The sequence below is a fragment of the Hemicordylus capensis genome, chromosome 4 (assembly GCF_027244095.1).
Source record: "Hemicordylus capensis ecotype Gifberg chromosome 4, rHemCap1.1.pri, whole genome shotgun sequence".
NCBI classification, from domain to species: domain Eukaryota; kingdom Metazoa; phylum Chordata; class Lepidosauria; order Squamata; family Cordylidae; genus Hemicordylus; species Hemicordylus capensis.
This window is the reverse complement of record NC_069660.1, coordinates 28,070,031-28,090,201: the sequence shown is the minus strand read 5'-3', so window position 1 is coordinate 28,090,201 and position 20,171 is coordinate 28,070,031. Positions and strand designations below refer to the sequence as shown.

Below are 20,171 nucleotides of genomic sequence, written 5' to 3'. Positions count from 1 at the left end.
ACCACTGAAAAGGTCCTTATCTGTGACCCCACCCACAAAGAGGCTGACCAGTGAGCCTGATATGGATCTGAATGTGCAAGCAAGTTTATGTTGGAGAAGGCAGTCCTTAAGATAACCTGGTCCTAAGCAGTTTACTACTACTATGAATATTTATATACCACTCTTCAACCCAAGTTCTTAAAGTGGCTTACATAGAAAAATAATACATAAATAAGATGGACTTTAAAGGTAATGACTAGGAGCTTAAATTGTGCCCAGAAATGAATCAGGGGTCAGTATAGATGGAAAAGCAAGGCAGTCATGTGATCCCTATATAGGGCCCTCAAAAGTAGCCTAGCTGCTGAATCCTGGACCAGAAGTTTAAAAAAAATTTTCAGTGACAGTCACATGTAGAGCACGTTACAGTCATTGAGTCTTGAAGTGTCCAAACTAGGGGTGAACATGACCAGATATTCTGTCTCTAGATGAGGACACAGCTGGCACATCTGCCAGAGCTAGCTGTACTGTTCACAGTCACTACCTGAGCATCCAGGAGCACGGCCAGATCCAGTTTTACTCCCATGCTGGAAACCTGATCTTTCAAAGAGCGTGCTTATAACCCCTTTGAGATAATTTTATGAAAGGTAGTATATAAATATAACAAACAAATAAATAAACCCCACCCAGAACATGTCTTTCACCTAATCCTGGTTAAACTAGTTAGCTTTCCATTCAGTTAGAATTAAAGATGGTGCTCAAAACAGAGATGTGCATGAACCTGTTTGGAGGCCCTTTTATGGGCCTCCAAATAGATTTGAACGATTAGCGGTTCAACCAGTTCAAAGGCGGTGGGGGTGGAACACCAAAGTGTGATGGGTGGGATGGCATGATAGGTGCTACCTATTACCCAACCCACAAAAGAAATGGCTAAGCAGGTGATTTTTAATTTTTTTTTAACCTAACCCCCCATAGGATCCTATGGGTTTTTTGGGGGGGAGTTCAAAAAACAAAATCGCCTGCTTGCCCGTTTCTTTTGTGGGTTGGGTGGTAGGTAGTACCCATCATGCCATACCACCTATCATGCTATACCACCCATCCCACTTTGGTGTCCCTAGGACCTACCCATGGGAACCAATGGGGTGATTCAAGTTCCCCATTGTTCCCTATGGGTGAAACAAGCAGAGTGCACTGTACACACATTTTGCAACCCTGCTTTGAAAAACAACACTGCTCTACCACCCAACCCACTTTGGTATCCCTACGAGCAACCCATGGGGAACAATGGGGTGATTCAAGTTCCCCATTGTTCCCTATGGGTGAACAATGGCATAGTGCTTTTTTGGGTGAATTTTCTATTCAGTTTATTGAACTAACAAATCGATTCAAATTTTTGTGATTCAATGTTGAATCAATTTGCAAAAATAAATCTGGGTACACCTTTACTGGTCATGCTTCTGGATAATACATAGCATGTGCTTCTTGGATCATCTTGCCTTATCAAAGACACTGCATGTCTCAGCCCTTGACTGAACACAAGGGTACTTCCGGTCCAACGAGGCAATGGGTTGGCAGGGAGGTACACTGCTGCCCTGCCAGACCCTTTTAAAGTGCAGCACTGGTGGGGGAAACGTGGCAGGATGGATAAGAGTACCGTTCCCTACCCTTAAATTTATCTCCCTGCCTTCATGCCACTCCCCACTGGTTCCGTGCACATCCCTAGCTCAAAATCCTAAATCTCTGTTGTAAAAAGTACAGCATTTCCCTTGTGTTCAGTCATAGACTGAGCCATGCAGCACACACAGAAACCCTCCCAACACCAAACACATTTTGCCAAACATACAATCCAAAGATGGCCAAAAAAAAATCACTGATGGAGAATCCACTGCCAGCCACAGTGCCTGTGTTGCACTAACATCATTGTCACAAGTTGTTCTCTCACACAAAATTATGATTCCATCCTTACTTGCAACAGCTGCCACAGCACTGCAGCACCCCTAGCAGCCAGTAAGCATACCTATAAGATCAACTACAGCAACATCTTCAGCCACATTTTAACTGAATGAGTACACCTTGCAGTGCAATGGAGCTCATCACTGCAATCACCAAGAAATATGAGAAAGAGAGAGATGAGCTGCCACTGTCAATTTCTTGCCACGACACCATCTCACAAACAGACCAAATCACAACTCAAGGAAAGAAGGAAGGCACCTAAGTTCTGCCTTTGTCAATCTGAGATCCAGCAAAAACAGAGAGTTTTAGCAGCAGTAGGCAGCACAGCATTATACTCAGTGCTGAGAAAAAGAAAACCGCAAAGCCAAACCTTCCTTTCTCCTCTCCTGATGTAAAGGCTGCCTCTGCCTTTAAATACCAATAAACTTTAAATGCCAATAAATTTTGCAATTCCCCTCCTTTTTTGTTCCCTCTTTGTCATTCTGAGATAGCTGCAATAGTACAACATATAATCATCTTTCCTCCTGTCCTGATGTATCCTCCTCTTCATAAGGTCGGTCTCTCTCTCTCTCTCTCTCTCTCCCCTCAATCCCTTTGAATACATTTTGAAATTCCCTCCAAAAATGTTTTCCCCCTCCCTCCCCCAAGCTAGCATAGTTGCCCATGCCAGCACTTAATTTGAATGACAAGCAGCCAACGAAGAAGCAAGGCAATCTCAAGGCGATTGGAAGCCAGTGCCAGAAAATGAATCAGCAAGGGGGGGAAGCCCGCCAAAATGACCGCTCAGATCACGTGAATTGTTTCGTGCTGAATTGGGGCTGATTTGATTCAACCTCAAATCAGCCCCTTCATTTAAGGGTGATTCAATTCACAGTTGAATCCACTAATCACCCTCAATTCGAGACAAATCAAAGTTCACATGCCTGAAGGCCGGTGATTTACCATATAGAGACTTCCTAATGGAAGAAATAAACCCTATATGGAAATCATAAGCCAGGCCAGCAGGCAATTATTTTTTGGGTGACACAGGTATAAATTGCATGATATTAAAGTCTTGGCTCAAATATTTTTAATCTACCAAGTAGTATTATTACCCTCAGCACATTTTTCTTTAATGTTTTGGATCCTTTTGATACTTGGGGGATACAATTTCCATTTAGAAATTAAGAACGCTCATTACCTACATGTTTTTACTAAATAATTCTAAATTTCACTTGGAACTAGTAAAATTTTTTTTTATTTAGATTCGTGTTTAAATGCCATTTTATAATATAATGATCTGCATCGAATTGTTACATTTTTGTTATTGCCTTGGATGGTGTTATGAGCAGATGGTGGATAGTAGATCTGAAAACGTGTGTGTTTGTGTGTGTGTGTGTGTACGTATATACAAATTCCAGTTTGCTGTAGAATTGAAATACCTATATAATTGGGAAATATAGTTATTCACCTATATTATTAGATCACTGGTGTCTGTACCTATTTTTTAAACCAAATGGAGAGGTAAAAGTAAAAACTAAAATCTCAAATGAGTCAAGTATTAGCACTCATTAATATCATTACCAGTTTAAGGTATTGCTACCACATGTTTCTGCCCTCCTGACAAGATCAACAGAGAGGACTCTACTCTGTGTGCTGCTGATATTGAAGGAGGCTCAGTTGTCATGCAACTGGAACAGGGCCTTCTTGGTCATTGCCCCCAGGCTTTCAAATACCCTCCCCATGGATAGCCACTCTTCAATTTCCGTTGCTGCCTTTAATAGGCTGTATGTTTAATCTGGCCTTTGTCCACTAAGGGGTGCTGAGTTTTTTTTCCTGCTGGTGCTGCTTTTGTGAACGGTATTTTATTGTTTTATTGGTTCTTTGTTTTCAATCTTTATATTTTTGTGGTGTAAACCGCCTTGAGATTTCTTATGAAAGCTGGTTCATAAATTTAACAATCAATCAATAAATATACCTTGTTACATGAATAGCAAGAAATGCCTTTCTAAGTTTCTGTTCAGCCACTGCACAGATCTGGTTACTCTGTATAAATGATTTCTTCCATGTGGTTGGAGAGTAAACAAACTATTTTAGAAATATAATCGATAGATGGCATTTCTGTTAAAAAATCTTTTAAATATTCAGTGATTCCATGTCTGTAATAGCAATTTTGATGCAAGTTCATCCCCAGTTGAATGTTAAAATGGTGTTTGCTGCCCTGCCACTGCCCAGATGCACATAACCTGTGAACTGGTTTGTTAAATAACTTCTGCTAAGACAGTTGTGTACCACCAATGCAACAAAAAAGTCTATGCAGTTTGTTTCTGTGTGTCCTCTCCTAGCCAGTAGGAGCAAAGGAGCTTTCCTGGTCTGCCTGGAAAATTCTAGCTCTTTCTCTTTGCAGTTGCTGTGGCTAGCGGTTGCTATTACACAGAGAGTTTCAGTGTCGTTTACCCAGCAGAGCTTAGCCTGCAGGAGTCGCCATGATTACTGCAGTTTCCCTTCTGCCTGCCCATCCCCCCACCCATACTGCAGTGCCAGTTCCATGGTGAGTGACTGAGAGAGAGAGAGAGAGAGAGAGAGAGTGTTTTCACATAGTCATACACAGACTATTTTTATTCTCTCTTAGCTGGCAAAGCTGTGCCATTTTGAATGGGAACTGTTCAGGATCTGTTCATTAGTATTGCCTGTTCCTTCAGAAAGTTCTGTTGACCTGAGTGTGCAGCTATTTAACCCTTTCATTGTCGAGCTGTTCTTCATTTTTTGGAGGTCTGAGTTTTCTATCCTGTTTGGAAATCAGAAGGATTTTGAGGCCACTGGCCCTTTAGAACCCCCCATGCCGCCGCCTTTTTGGGCAGCCGAGTTTATTTGCAAGGGATGCTCAATGAAGGGATGCTCCGGTGAAGGGATGTTCATTGTGCAGTAGTACATATGGTTTATTATTTGAAGCTAGCACTTCTCCCTGGGCCTGATTCCAGGTGGTTCTGGATAGCTTATTAATCTTTTAATTGCAAGAAGATCCAGATGCTAGCCTCTCTGGACTCAGCCTTTGTAAAATGTGGAGAATATCGGCCTGCCTCCTGGTGCTGCTATGGAGACTTCTCATTAACTGACTACCCTCTGGCATCAGCTATGAAACTGCAATGGGCAGCTGTCTGCCATTGTGGACACCACCAATACAACCTTGGAAAGAAGAATAGCCCGTCACTTGGGAATCATGCAGCAGATGGAATGTGTTAAGCACTTTTAATTTGGACTGCAATATCCACATTGACTTCTTGTTTTGTGCTTCCCTTCAGCACAACTGTGTTTCTTGTACAGAGCTAAAGCTGCACAATCTGTGCTCAGACTAGAGCAAAATGCCCTTGCACAAACCCTAGAATGCCGGGGAGTTGGGTTGTCTGGTTGATCACAAATAGAAAATAAGCAAAGATCCTGATTTTGTGCAACATCAGGTAGGAAAGCAACATCAGGCAGGAAAGCCTAGCAAAAGCTGTGGCTGAAAAGAGGGGAAACCAGTATGGGGCCTCAAGCCTTTGAGAAATCACAGGTGATGATGTGGAGGATTAGTAACAATGCACTTTGGTCCTGTAAAACAGTACCACTAAATTAATCTCCAATTTTATGTTTCGGGCTATTTGTATTCTATATGTTTGTGCATTCACTAACACAAGTTCAGACTCTGGCATAGGTGCCTCATGTGGCTTCCTGGAAATCTCAGTTCCTACTTTTGTTGCAGAGCAAAGCCTAGAACCATGTGGGAAGTATTTCCAAAAGGTTCCATAAATGGTATGGAGAAAAACTCCCCCCCCCACTAATTTCTTTAATTAGTGTTCCTTCGGTGCAGCTCCATATCCGCCCCCCATACCTCCTCCATGTACCTGCTACTTACCAAATATCTGTCTCATCTTACACTGTTCCCTTCTCCAAAAGAGAATGTGAAGCTCTACTTTTCTGCCCCCTTCCTTGCATGATGGAAAAATTAGAGGAAAAAGTGTTTCTATTGCAGTCCCCCTTTCCCCAAAACTCAGTACAGAAGTATGGAAGAAACCCCACACTGAGTTTAGAACCAGAAGTTGTACAAGTGTTACTGTTAGTCCTGACACTGGATCATTGTGTGATTGAATCCAGGTCATTTAACCTTTGCTCCTCAGTTCTCTCAGCTGCTGGGGAAGGGCAGTAGTGCTTCTTACCTGTGTCTTAGAAGTGTTGCTGCTGTTGCTCTTCTCCAAACTTTGGAAGAGCTCTGTGTCTCAAGAAGCTCTTTGGAGCAAAGATGAAAGAACAGTGGAAGTGTTTGCCATCAGCCAGGAATGTGCACCATCTTAGCATTGGTTCATTTTATGTTGAATACTTATGCTGCATCTGGGAACAGATGCCTCAGTTTTGCAGGGCTTTTGTAGAACTAGTTAATGACTTTAGGGGGGAAAATTCCTTTGTGTGTCAGTTGTATTTGAGAATATTGTATAGATAAATTAACTTCCATTGCATCCATCTTTAGGAGCTCATCATAACTTATTGCAACTGATATAAGCAAAAGGTTTTAAACACATCCTGTAACTTAAAATACATTCAAAAATACAACAAAAATCTGTAAATAATAAATCTAAACTAAAACTCTGTTAAAGCAGTGTACATTTCAATGTCCACTAAAAAAAGCAAAACTACTTTCCTGCTGTTCACTTAAACAAAAAGGTTTTAGAATGTCATTGGAAACCCTAGCAAGTTGGGCTCTTATGATCCTCTCTTAGGAGGGAATTTCATTTCTGAAAATGTTTCTCTCATGGCCTTCCTGACTGTACTTTGCACACAAATGGCAATTGTATGAAGATGCCCCAACCAGTTGTAAGGGCAGGGGGGAATTCTCTAAGCTATTTAATGTTTTGATGTTTCATAGCCAGTCCCTAAAATTGTGTATGGAAGTGAATGAATAACTGAGGCAGCTGCTGATATTGTCAATTTTTCTGACCCTATCTTAGCAGCTTGCTAAGATATCCACATCTTAGATGTGGACATAACAATCTTAGACATCCACATAGCAATATAGTGAAGTAGGTTCATCCTTGTTTTAAGTGATAGGAACAGAGGCTAAAAAAAGAGCTTGATTTGCCAAAGAACAGCTGTCTAATGATGAGCTAGGATTTATTTTCTCGCATTGTCCTGTGGAAAATAGTAATATGTGAAATAGCCCTGTGAAGATCCCTCTCTTTACTCCTGTAGGACAAACTTTCTTACTCCAGATTAATTACACTACCATTAGACAAATTGGCTGCGGTGCAGTAGTAACTGCTTGTGAAGTAAAGGCTCTTGGCTGGGCCAGTCACTTCTCTCTCAGCCTAACATACTTCACAGGGTTGTTGTGAGGAGAAACCTAAGTATGTAGCACACCTCTCTGGGCTCCTTGGAGGAAGAGCGGGATATAAAATGTAAATAAATTAAATACATACATACATTGGCCATACAGTTGTGGTGCTACGTGGCCATACAATTGAGGAAAGAGGGTGGGGCAGGAAGAGAACCTATGCTGCTGATTAGGTGACAGGATTCTGTATATAAGGTATTTGGAGCTCATCCAGACATTACAGAGAAGCAAAGAGGGGCTATGAATTGCAGCAAAAGTATAGTATGAAGTGGGATTAGTGTGGTAAGATCAAGAAACATCTCATGGCTTTTGGAAATCCTAGCAAAGGTGAGGTCTACAATTCCCATTTTACAAGTAACAGCAGATGTTGGACAGGTTCACACAATTGATCTCATGTTAGTTTGATGGGAAGCTGAGATTCCCGAGGTGCGCACTCCCATGGAGCATGTCTTGAGAATCCAGCTATTACCTGGAATCTGAAGCTGGCACCTCACCAAACTGACATGAAACCAAAATTGGTGATCTTAGATCTAGAGTTAGGTGATCTCAGCTTCATGTTGATTTGGCCTGGCGCCAGACTGAGATTCCCAGTAACGGCTGGGTTTGCATGCATCAGGGATCTTAGCTTCCCATCAAACTAACATGAGATCGACTATGTGAACCTGCCCATTTTATTGTTTTCTGTGTAATATTTGAGCCAACTGCTGAAGGAACCAAGCGGATAATTCTTCTAATTTCTCTTCACACACAATCTTCAGAGTAGAGAGGTAGCTGTGCTGCTGTGGTATGGTCTGCCAAAAATTATAAACAATCCAGGATCTAAGAAAGGATGGTGATGGGGTATACTGTTTCTATGGTTCTAAATACAGATCTGAATATATGTAAAGCCAGTTAAGATTGGTATACATCAGTAGTGTTCTTACTTCTGCCCCCTCTCTTACCAAAGATTCAGACCATTTTTCTGTTCCTCAAAATGGATCAAAGCCAGACATCAGGAGGATCTTCTGGAGTGAACCTTGTTAAGAAAAAGATCTGACCCATGGCTGCCAATAGGTTTCCGGGCAAAATACAAAGTGCTTGTCATAACTTATAAAGCCCTAAATGGCTTAGGCCCTGGGTATCTAAGAGAACGGCTTCTTCATTATGATACCCACCGCCCATTGAGATCATCCGGAGAGGTCCGTCTCCAGTTGCCGCCAGCTCGGCTGGTGGCCACATGGGGATGGGCTTTCTCGGTTGCTGCCCTGAGACTGTGGAATGCGCTCCCGACTGAGATACGATCCTCCCCATCTCTGACAATTTTTAGAAAGCTTTTGAAAACCCACCTCTTCACCCAAGCTTTTTCTGTTCTTTAAAAATTTTAAGGTTTTAATTTGTGGTTGATTTTAAATTGTTAAATTGTTTTAAGTTTTTGCATATATTTTAACTTGTTTTATACTATTGTTAACCGCCCAGAGATGAAAGTTTGGGGTGGTGTACAAATGTAATAAATAATTAATATTAATAATAATAATAATATTCACACATTGTATAGTCAACATATGAACAATCTGTACAATGTATACATACAGATCTGAACGCATGTACAGTTATTCATACCATGTTCAACATATGTGCAGAAGCATAATTCCCAACTGTATCCACAACTGAGAAGGCCTATCCCCAGGTTCACTTTTAAAATGAACAAATGTACAGTCATTTACAGAGATATGTACATGTGTATAGACACCTGTATATACCATTTATTGCATACTAGCTGAACCAGGGGGAGAGCATCTGCGCCTCTAGTTCTCCCACTTCCACCCCCCACCCGCTCACTGGTCTGCCATGGGGCCGGCAGGTGGGCCTGAAGAGGGAGGCTGTGCCGCCCTCTCTGCCTCCTGCTTGGCCATTCTCCAGTGCGGGCCATCCTGGTGCCAGAGAAGGCCCCGTGCACATTTCAGCCCCAGTACCCTCCTTTCGGCCAGCAGGTGGACTGGAGAGGGAGGCTGCACATTCAGCTCCAGTGCGAGCTATGCTTCCTTTGGGCTGGCAGGCAGGCCTCTTGTTCGCTTCTGCTGCTTCCCTGCTGCCCGCCCAACTGCTTCTCTGCTGGTCAGCCACCTGCAGGTCGGCTGCCCCACCCATCAGCCACTATTTTCTTCTCTGCCCTCCCACTGCCATCTCTCTCCCCCCCCCCCTCCGCTGGCCTGGCTGCTGCTGCCATTTTCTTCCCTCCCACCTTTGCCCATCGCTATCCGGGCAGCTGCTCATGAACTCTCACGGGAGCTGACACGTGTGGGATTAGCGACAGGTACATTTAAGAGTATTATAGATATAGATATACAATATATTTGATTAATATAATTTATTTATAGTTCAATTTCTATACTGCTTTTCATTAAAATAATCCCAAAGTGGTTTACAATATAATTAAGACAAAGCACAATTAAAATACAAAAGTACAGATATTAATATATATATCTATTAAAAGTTTTAAAATCTATATAAAACAGTAACATACAAAACACAATGCAGCAGCTATAAAAACTGTACTCTCATATACAAGCCTGGGTAAAAAGCCATGTTTTTACTTGTTTTCTAAAAACTGTAATGGAGGCTGAGGAGCGGATGCCAGCAGGAGAGCATACCAAAGCCTGGGGGCAATGACTGAGAAGGCCCTGTCCCACACATAATGTCTGAACAGGGCTCATGCTAGTTGAAAATTTAATTTAAAAGGCTAGAAACCCTAATTCTCCTTATGCAGTGATTCCGACGATTAAATCTAAGACTTTGCTTTTCCTGATGTGGAATGACTTGGATCTTTTTGCAGAGAATCTGCTGTCTGTTGGTTGTACTCTGTGGTAAAGATCACAAATTGATCTGTAGTGGATGGTTCTGCTTTGCTCCATGACGTTGGTCTGGGATGTCTTTTGGTCTTAATGCCAGTATGGTAAGCAAAGGTGAGATTATTAGGGCATGTGCCACAGCACAACCTGGAATAAATGTTTTCAAGGTGGCTGATAGAAAATCTGTAAGCCTTCTTTTTTGCCGAGAGGCTTAGAGAAGGCAGCACACTGGGCAGAGTGGCAGCTTTGAAGTTTCTAACTGGCTTTGTAGCTGCAGACTAATATTATCAAGCACAGTAAGCCAGTAAATGGTGGGAGAGGGGAGAGAGAATCAGAAGCATATGATTTGGACTGACTAGTCGCCCTGACTAGTCAGCACGAGCAACTGGAATTTTTGTGCCATATCTTCTGAGCTGAGTCACTCTAGACAGCAGCAGAAGGAATTTCAGCAGAAGTACCCTTTGAAGGAACACAGTCATTTCTGACCCATTCTGAATTCTGTCAGTCACTCCACATAGGGGTCAACTCCTGTTCCATATTTCACTTGTAGCATACGTATAGCTTCCCAGGACACAGGATGGTGATTTTGAATTTGGTGGGCCTCATGGAGCCCTTGAGATGGGTTTGAGTGTTGGGGACTGGGACCCTGAATATAGTTCTGGTTTTATCGTGCAATATTCATACTCAATGGATAGTACAGAGTAAAGAAATAAAGGGCTGCACTTCAAGTAACACTTCCTTCTTCATAAGTCGCTGCTGCTGCTGTTTGATGTTTAATGGCACAACGGTAGCATTCTATGATGCGTCCTGACAAGAACGCACCAGCATGAGCCTCAACTTCAGGCACTTCCTCCCTCCTTGCAGGCTGGCCCTCTCATGAGGTAAGGCTGTCACCTCAGGTAGTGAATGTAGAAGCGTAGCAGGCACTGCTGCTCTTCCTCCTCCCCGCCCCCCCGCATCCCCCCCGCCATCATGCATACCACCCACTTGTTGCGTGCCACTCCCTTCTTACCTCCACTGCCATACCTCACCTACTGGGGAGCAACAGTTCACTGTGCACATTGCCACAACATGAGCAGGGTTAGGGAACGCTTCTCCCGAGTTCCCTCCACTTCCATTTAAGACTTCCTACCTAATGTTTTACATTAACTGCATAGTTTGCATTTTTGTAATAGTTAAACAACAGCCGCAGGGTCCGACTGGGATTATGGCACACGGGTCATATTTAAACCTTTCCCGCCTCACCACAGTCCTGATGAAAATCACAGGGGTGTTTTCAACACATGGAATGTATGTTCACTGGCATTGTAGTATGATAGGAAAGGATTAAATACATATACACACAACCTATTTAACAAACACAAAAAAAACCCACCCCAGCAAAATCTCAAGAGGCAAACTATGCATTTCACATGTGCAGTTTAGACCATGGTAAGCTGCTTTCCCAAGTTAAACTTTTTTGTAAAGCCTGACCAGTTCAACAAACCTGTATCATTCCTCTCTTGTGAAAGAACATGAATATCTTCCCCAGTCAAGGTAGGTCTAACTTCTCATTTAAAAAAACACACAAAACCCATCCATTCAGCATCTTTTGTAAATGAAGGCAGGGAGAGTGACTTGGAGCCGTGATCCAGTGGAATGGCCCTGTGTTCAGAGGCAGTGTACTGCTGTGCTAAGTAGCAAATGCTAGAGACAACAAATGAGGCAGAACATTGTGGAGGGTTCTTTACATGACCAGGAAGCCCAGAAACACAGGGTTCCCAGTTGCAAGGGGAGTGTTGCATGCACCCATAGCTGTTATGCACCCACTCCGCTGAATTCTTGTAGACCCCATCTAATTTGTATTCATTCCCCTTGAATGTGTTATGATACCATATGTGTTAGAGCCTATATGGACTTTGCAGCTAGATAGTCCTTAAAGTATGGAGCTGGAGACGTAAAACTGGTCCAGAAATTTGTTTGATATCTGGCAATAATCCAATAGGTCTCACTTTTGAAACTAGAGCAAGGCCTCATCAAGCCACATAACCTTCCAGTGTGAGAGAAGAGGATTCTTGGAATGTAATTTCCTCGGGAGTCGGCTTCTGCATCTGCTGATGTGGACACCAGAGTCCACTAGAATCTGGGTTATTCTAGATTTCAGCAACATCCAGAATAATCAACAGTGAGTCTGAATGACCAAAGTTCTGGTTTTATATTCCTCACCAAGAACCAGTTTTTCCTTACAGAGGCCTTCAGTTTTGTCCCTTTTGCAAATTTGACAGCATAATATCCAGGTTTTGCATGTTCATGCTTTAATTCAGATATATAATCCTCTGCAGAAAGGTGACTTGTTTTCATATAGGCAAAATAAAGTGCAGGTGTTTTAAGCAGGGCAGAGGCAAGACCTCTTGCTCTTTCGAGCTCTCTTGGGGTGACTGGTTGTATGTTTTCTTTCTCCTCTTTACATACCCACCTACCTGCTTTGATGCACTTCCAGTCAATTCACTCTTCAAGTTGCTTTTTAGGGGAGCTGCATCTAAATGTGTTACTTTCAAGCCTAAGAGAGAGAAATAAATACTTCTTTTTACAACAGCTGGCAGTGACTCCTCCCCTTGACTGGCCAGGTTGTATTACCTAATTGAATAAAGGACATCACCTTAAAAATGAGCTATGCCTCCTTCCACCCAAACAACCAAGCTTAATCTTCCAATTTTGCACATGCAAGTTAATAATGTGGAGCCTGCTTAGAGCAGCATTCTGATCCATAAGAAAAGCCCTGCCGGATCAGACCCAAGGCCCATCTAGTCCAGTATCCTGCTTCACACAGTGGCCCACCAGATGCCTCTGGGAAGCCCACAGGCAAGAGCTGAGGGCATGCCCTCTCTCCCACTGCTATTCCCCTGAAACTGATATTTAGAGGCATCTTTCCTCTGAGGCTGGAGGTGGTCTATAGCCCTCACAATAGTAGCCATTGATAGACATGTCCTCCATGAATTTATCTAAACCAGGGATTCTCAAACTTGGGTCCTCAGGTGTTATTGGACTTCAACTCCCATAATCCCTAGCCTCAGTGGCCTTTGGTTGGGGATTATGGGAGTTGAAGTCCAATAACACCTAAGGACCCAAGTTTGAGAATCACTGATCTAAACCCTCCTTAAAGCCATCCAGGCTGTTGGCTGTCATGGGGACATAGGAAGCTTTCATATACTGAGTCAGACCATTGGTCTAATCTAGCTCAGTATTGTCTGCACAGACTGGCAGCAGCTTTGTCAAGGTTGCAGGCTGGAATCTCTCTCAGCCCTATCTTGGAGAAGCCAGGGAGGGAACTTGAAACCTTCTGCTCTTCCCAGAGTGGCTCTATCCCAAGGGGAATATCTTACAGTGCTCACACTTCTAGTCTCCTATTCATATGCAACCAGGGTGGACCCTGCTTAGTTAAGGGGACAAGTCATGCTTGCTACCACAAGACCAGCTCTCCTCTCCGAAAGGAGAGGCCACATCTTGTGGCAGAGAATTCCAGTTTGGTCATATGTATTGTGACAGTACTTTTGTTGATCCTAAATTTTTTGGCAATCAGTTCCACGGGATGACCCCTGGTTTTAGTGGTATGTGAGAGGGATAAAAATTTCTGTCAACTTTCTAGACCCCATATATGGTTTTATAACCCTCTATCACGTAGCCTTGCCTTGTAAGGAAGGTTTTGTCGGCCCCACGATCGTCTTGGTTGCCCTCTTCTGCACCTTTTCCAGTCCTACAATGTCCTCAAGTTATGGTTGTCAGAACTGCACGCAGTACTCCAAATGCCACCACACCATAGTTTTGTATAAGGGCATTATGGTATTAGTTTTATTTCCAAACCATTTCTTTACTATTTCAAGCATGGAATCGACCTTTTTCAAAGCCACTGTACATCATCGACACTTTCAGCAAACTGTCCACTACAACCCCAAGATCCTTTTCCTGGTCAGTCACAGACAGCTCAGACCCCACCAGCATATATGTGAAATTGGGGGGGGGGGGTTGCCACAATATGCTTCACTTTACACTTGTTAACACTGAACCACACCTGCCAGCTTGTTGCCCACTCCCCCCAATTTGAAGAGATCCTTTTGGAGCTCCTCAAATCTCTTTTGGATTTCACTACACTAAATAGTTGGATGTCATTACAAATTTGGCCACCTTGCAACTTCTAGATCATTTATGAAGAAGTTAAAAAGCACTGGTCCCAGTACTGATCCCTGGGGAATTCCTCCCACACTTTTCTTCCACTTAGAAAACTGTCAATTTATTCCTGCTGTTTCCTGTCTTTCAACCAGTTACCAATCCACACATGAACCTGTCCCCTTATCCCATGACTGCTAAGTTTTCTCCAGAATCTTTGATGAGGAACTTTGTCAAAAACATTTTGAAAGTCCAGGTATACTATGTCAACTTGATCCACACACTTGTTGACACTCTCAAAGAGCTCAAAAAGGTGAGTAAGGCAAGATATACCTTTACAGGTCCCATGCTGGTTCTCCTTCAGCAGGGTCTGGAAGCAGTGTATTCAATGTTCACTATCAGGGGGTGGGGGAGATCCATTCACTTGCAAGTCAAACGTAGAATCTTTGTGGTATGTTGTGGACTAGAGTCGAGGCTTCCACCATTTATGGGAAGGGAATAGTCTAGTGATCAGCAGCTTGTGCATCCTGCTGATCACTAAACTATAAGCATGACACACCAAAGCACCAGCTTTGATAATATTGCCTTATAACCCTATCGAAGCTAGCTTCTCTTCTTCCCGCCACCCCCATGCTGTGATTCAGGTATATTGCTTGAGACTTTATTGCATACTGTCCTAGTAGTTAAATTAATGCAGGTAGAGGGAACTTTGTAAGGGTATGTGCTGAACTCTTTCTGCATTCACCTTTTCCTACTGACAAATGTCCTGCTCTGCTGTCTAGATTTTTTTTTCTAGTCACTAAGCCACCTAAGGGCGCAGCAGGGAATTGACTTGATTAGCAAGCCAGAGGTTGCCAGTTCAAATTCCCGCTGGTATGTTTCCCAGACTATGGGAAACACCTGTATTGAGCAGCAGCGATATAGGAAGATATGAAAGGCATCATCTCATACTGCACGGGAGGAAGCAATGACAAACCCCTCCTGTACTCTACCAAATGCAACCACGGATCAGTGGTCACCAGGAGTTGAAACCGACTTGAGGGCACACTTTACCTTTAAACCTGGATAAGACAGGTTTTTTACACACACACACACACCTATCCCTCTTCCAATAGAGTCTGCCCCTGCAAATCTCCTAATTAACAGTGCAAGGCAATCAAAGATTTGCCTTGTAATGTGTTATTTCCTTACATTCCAAATGTGATCTCTTGCACGGAGCAATGGAGACTGCCTTTTGGCATAGTTGTATTCCTTCAGGGCTAGCCTTATCTAATAGAGCAGTCTCATGCATGTTGAACTTGCCTTTGACTAGCTGGATTTCCATATGTTCAGAATTCTCTTCAGCATTTGATATGCCCTACTAATGACTACTTCAGTGTTTCTCAACTTTTAGTAGACTACTACTACCACCACCACTTTCCAACAAAAGTTCTCAAAGTGGTATATACAGGGGGGGGAGATGGTTCTCTGCCCCCAATGGACTCACAATCTAAAAACAAACACAAATGCAGACAACAGCAACAGCCACTGGAAGGATGCTGTACTGGTGCTGAGTAGGGCCAGTTGCTTAATCTACTGCTTAATCTAAAGAGAATCACCACTTTGAAAGGTGACTCTTTGCCCAGTTAGGAAGAGGAACCCCCTAATTTCTACAAAACGTAAGTGCCCTAATTTCCCAGATTTTATATTTACAGTAATGTGTGCCATACATTGGAAGATGGGCTGTGTGCAAAGGGCCATGATGTGACAGCTGTGATCTAGTGTGGGTGAGATAGAGAGACAACTCGTGTACATACCCGGCTAGAGGTGGTTAGCTGAATTGCGGAATGTGAAGCATACTAATTTCCTTCACTGCCCCCCTCCCCCAAGTTGTGAAGGAAGAAAGGGTCATGATACAGGGCAGGGAGAGAGGGACAGGTGGCAACTCTAATTGTGGAAATGACCCTTAGTACAGTAGGAGGGACATCTGCAATTGCAGAGGTATTGTGGTGGTAGTAGTGGGTGAAGGTAGTGTTTAGACCTTTAGTTCAGAGATAAAGAACACAGGACATAGCCCAACATATGCAGTGCTATGCTAGAAAAAATAAACACATTAATCATAAAAAATGATACACCAGTTCAAATATACATTCAACATTTATATTAATAAAACTCTAAGCCCAGGTATCTGTGTGACTGGCACTTATATTCCCCTTCTAGAACTGTTATACAAATGAGCAACTGAACTGGACTTTTTCTAAACTTATCCTAGTTTTAACAGAACAAACATGAGTTCATGTAACTGTATCCATTTGTATTTTCAGACTCTTTGACAAGCTTGAGGACTAGAATATTACAAGCCACCCCAAAAAATAAAATCCTAGCCATAGCCTACAGTCTGCTGTCAGAACATATGAAGAGCCCTCGGTCAGGCCGGATCCATCTAGCTCAGCAAAAGAGCTTCTGGGATCATGCTGTATCCTGAACTTCATAATTGTAGGGTGTGGAACTAGACAAAGGGAAAGGCTATTCAGTAAAAACAAAAGAAATAAATGCTGTTACTTGTGCAGTCTGAGCTATGTCAGCCCCTGGATACCAAGAACACTTTCTATTGTAGCACAACCGTGCTCTTAGGAAACAGAGAATTTGTTAATCGGCCAATTACACTTATTCCTGCCACCCCCCTTTTTCTTTCATGGGGTTAAGGCAGGCACTGACCAGACCCAGATATGCTCAGTGTGCCCTCAGACCATACCCCACCTAGAGCCCGTACATACTATGTGACTTAAGATCACTCATTCCAGGGTGTGCTGTATTATAGCAACTGAAATTAATTGTTGAACTCCAGAATTTAGAAGTTGCACCTGTGCTACAGGTTCAGATTAATCACAGTACAACCAAAGTCAAGCAATCTTGGCACAAAAGAACTGGATTGAAAGTGTGGCAGTCCAGGCTTTTGCCTTTATCAGTCAGGTTAACAGTAGGCCTGCATAGCTTCAGAACTATGTTAGGCCTCACACAAACATGAATATGCAGTGATGGGTGGGAAGGGGAAGAAATAGTTTTAACAGTAGAAAAAGAGCAGAGACAAGACAGAGAACAACATAAAGGAAAAAAAAGTGGCTTGAGCCCAGAGATATACCTGGCATAGATCTGTTGAGCGAAGTCTCTATAGTCATTGGGGTGAAGTTGGATAAGGGAGTGAAATTAGATAACAGGGGAAATTGAGCATAGCCGTCCCCAGGAGAGACATTCAGAACTATACAGGGATCTGTTAGTCCAGCTTTCTGTACTTCTGCTCTAAAACTCACTTTGGTAATAGGAAAATATATATTGTGGTATATGGAGGATAAAGTATGTGAATGATTTTAGGAGGTACTAACTACTTCTAGAATGGCCCGTAATGTTTCTGACCAAACTAACTGGGCTTACTTTAATAGGGGTTTTCTAGGAAATCTCTGGGTAGTGGATTCAGACTAAATATTTGATGGGGGAAAGCTGTTTACAGCAATGCTAATGCCTTTGCATGCCTGTTCAGCTGTTTGGCGCAAGTTATTCCTTCTTGGCTCCTTAGAGAGTGGCATCTTTGGAATCCTGCTACTTGATGCTATACATTTTAATTTACATTAAAGACTGGAATCTATAACTGCCATGAATGAAAAGCTATACATGCTGTTGCTCAAACAGTTCCTAGTTTCTAAACCTTGACTTGAGCTTGGAAATGAGGGAGCTTGAAATAGGTTGGAGCCTCCTCCCCCAGATCCTGTTGATCACATCTGAGCAGTACCCAGCAGCAAAGGGAAACAAGCACTTTTCTCTCCATTCTCCTTGTTGTGCTTCTTTCCTCTCTCCCTCAACTGTACCCCTGCCAGTGTTTAACGTATCCCCAGGGATGCAGGTACCACAGGCTGAGAAACTATGCTCTAGTTCTCAGTTTAAACACTGTATAACCGACACATAGTAAAAACCAGGATTGCAAGCTTAAAGTAATACATTTAACAAAAGCTTTACTTGTACAATAAAATAAAATCCACAAATTAACCAGTGGGGCTGCCAAAGCAAAGATGGATGAATACGAGATTTGGAAAGGACCTGCTACAATGCAGACTACTCATAGGTGCTTCCTCCTCACTCACTGAGCCAAAGCAAGTACGTACTTTGCCTTCAAATTTTGTATTAAATGTTAACAGGTAATTGGCACTGAGTTACTGGTTAGCAGAAAAAGTTGTAAAAGCCACAAGCAACTCAAGCTGATACCATACAGTATACATAAAATTAAATATTTTTGCACTGGTATCTTTCATTTTAGTGGTGGACGTAGAACTTTGTACTGTGTTTACTTGTTTGATGTAATTAATTAGTGAAGAACAATTTAATTAAAATACCTTAATTCTTTGGGAGTCAGCCTAATGAGGACTAATGGTTTTTCTATTCTTTTCAGAAATGCACCCCAACACCACAGCACACTTATAACCTGCCAGAACTCTACAGAACCGAAGACTGTTTTCGTATCAAGTACACACGTAGCAAATATCAAAGCCACTAGTTGAGTATTTAAGTCATCTTGAGCATTTTAGAAAAATTTGTTTCAAGCAACTATATAAATGAGTTTAACATGTGTATTAGACCAAAGGAGGAAAGAGTGGCAGCATCTCTGCCATGTATTGACTTTGAATTCTGCCATTTAGCAGAAACTAAACATGGAACATGTCATGAAAACATGTTTAGATTTTATTTTTGAACTATTGCTGATCTCCATGCTATCCATTAGGAAAAAATAAACTTGCTGTAGCTTTGCTTTGTGTTTCCATTTGAGTTTTGAGACATATTTATGTAAACAAAAGATTAGGAAATGGTACATTTAAGATGTCAATATTTCATCGAAGTACTGCAGTGATTGCACTGAAGCAGCTGTTTTCTACTCTAGATATAACTGCTTCAATCTATCATGTATACCAGGGAAGCTTCAGGACAGAAATCCTATTTTGTAAGTAGCCTAAAAAGTGGTACAATCTTGGAATTCAACAGAAAAAGCAGAAGCCACTCAAGTTTCTCTCTCCTTCATCCTAGTAATATAAGCTTAGATATGCAAAGCTCTTGTGTAATGTAACTTGAAAGGTACAAATAAAATTCTGGAAAATAAGTTTGGTTTATTGTTATAACAGAATGCCCTAAGTAGGTACATTAAAATAGGTAATATAAACATGAAGTTCAACCACCTGACCCACAAGCACTTATTTTTCAGCAGCTTGTCTAGTGTCTCATGCTCAAAATTATAGTTGACCAGATATAGTACAAATAATAGAGCTAAGCCCCTTAGTGCTCTCACTTCTCCCCCAAATACAGGTTTAAATATCAACTGCTCTTGATCTATTCATGCAGTAGTGCTGACTGAGCTGCATGTGTATTCCTTTGTTCACACAGATCTGCTGCCCCATTGAAGTGAACAGGACAGCCTGTGCATGCTTCGTTCCGTGTGCGCCTTGGAAAAGATATGTCCAGCTCCACTGTGTATGAGCACAGATGCTGTCAAGAGTCCAAAGAACAGAGCATTCCAAACATTGCCAACTGGTGTCACAGTCATCCCTCCCCAACCGCAAGGGTGACGTTCTCACAAAACCCTGCAGTTGGCCAGTCCACAGTTGGCGAGCAATAGGGATGAATGGAAACGGGGGGTTAGGGAAACCAGGATTGTGAAAACACCTCAAAATCAAAGGGAAAATGGTCCAAAAAAGCCAAAAATCTCTTAATATCATGAAGAGACACCAGGAGTAATGAGCCGACTGAACCTCTGGAAATTTTTTGAAACCTCCAAAATCATTCAAATGCAAATGTTTTTTTTAAATCCTGCTTGTCAAGGGACATCAATGCAGAACATGTCAAATAGTTTTCTCTTCATGACACACTGTAGTTTTATGGAGGTTGGGCTTGATAAACTTTGGGTTGTT

The 20,171-nt window shown here is 42.3% G+C and overlaps 1 protein-coding gene across 4 annotated transcripts in view; it reads left to right on the top strand.

The window, feature by feature from the left end:
- The window catches only part of BCAS4 (breast carcinoma amplified sequence 4), a 101,597-nt gene extending 82,231 nt beyond the window's left edge, over positions 1-19,366 (top strand). The window contains exons 6-8 of one of the 4 annotated variants that reach the window (XR_008307005.1): positions 10,086-10,215; positions 16,548-18,372; positions 18,665-19,366. Coding sequence is in view for 3 of the 4 variants with exons in the window: in XM_053249458.1 (XP_053105433.1) it covers positions 18,665-18,769 (105 nt within the window). In the remaining variant the exon portion in view is untranslated. The remainder of the gene's footprint in view (positions 1-10,085; positions 10,216-16,547; positions 18,373-18,664) is intronic. The other 3 variants (XM_053249455.1, XM_053249458.1, XM_053249454.1) reach the window with 3 other exon arrangements.
- The last annotated feature ends 805 nt before the right edge of the window (positions 19,367-20,171 follow it).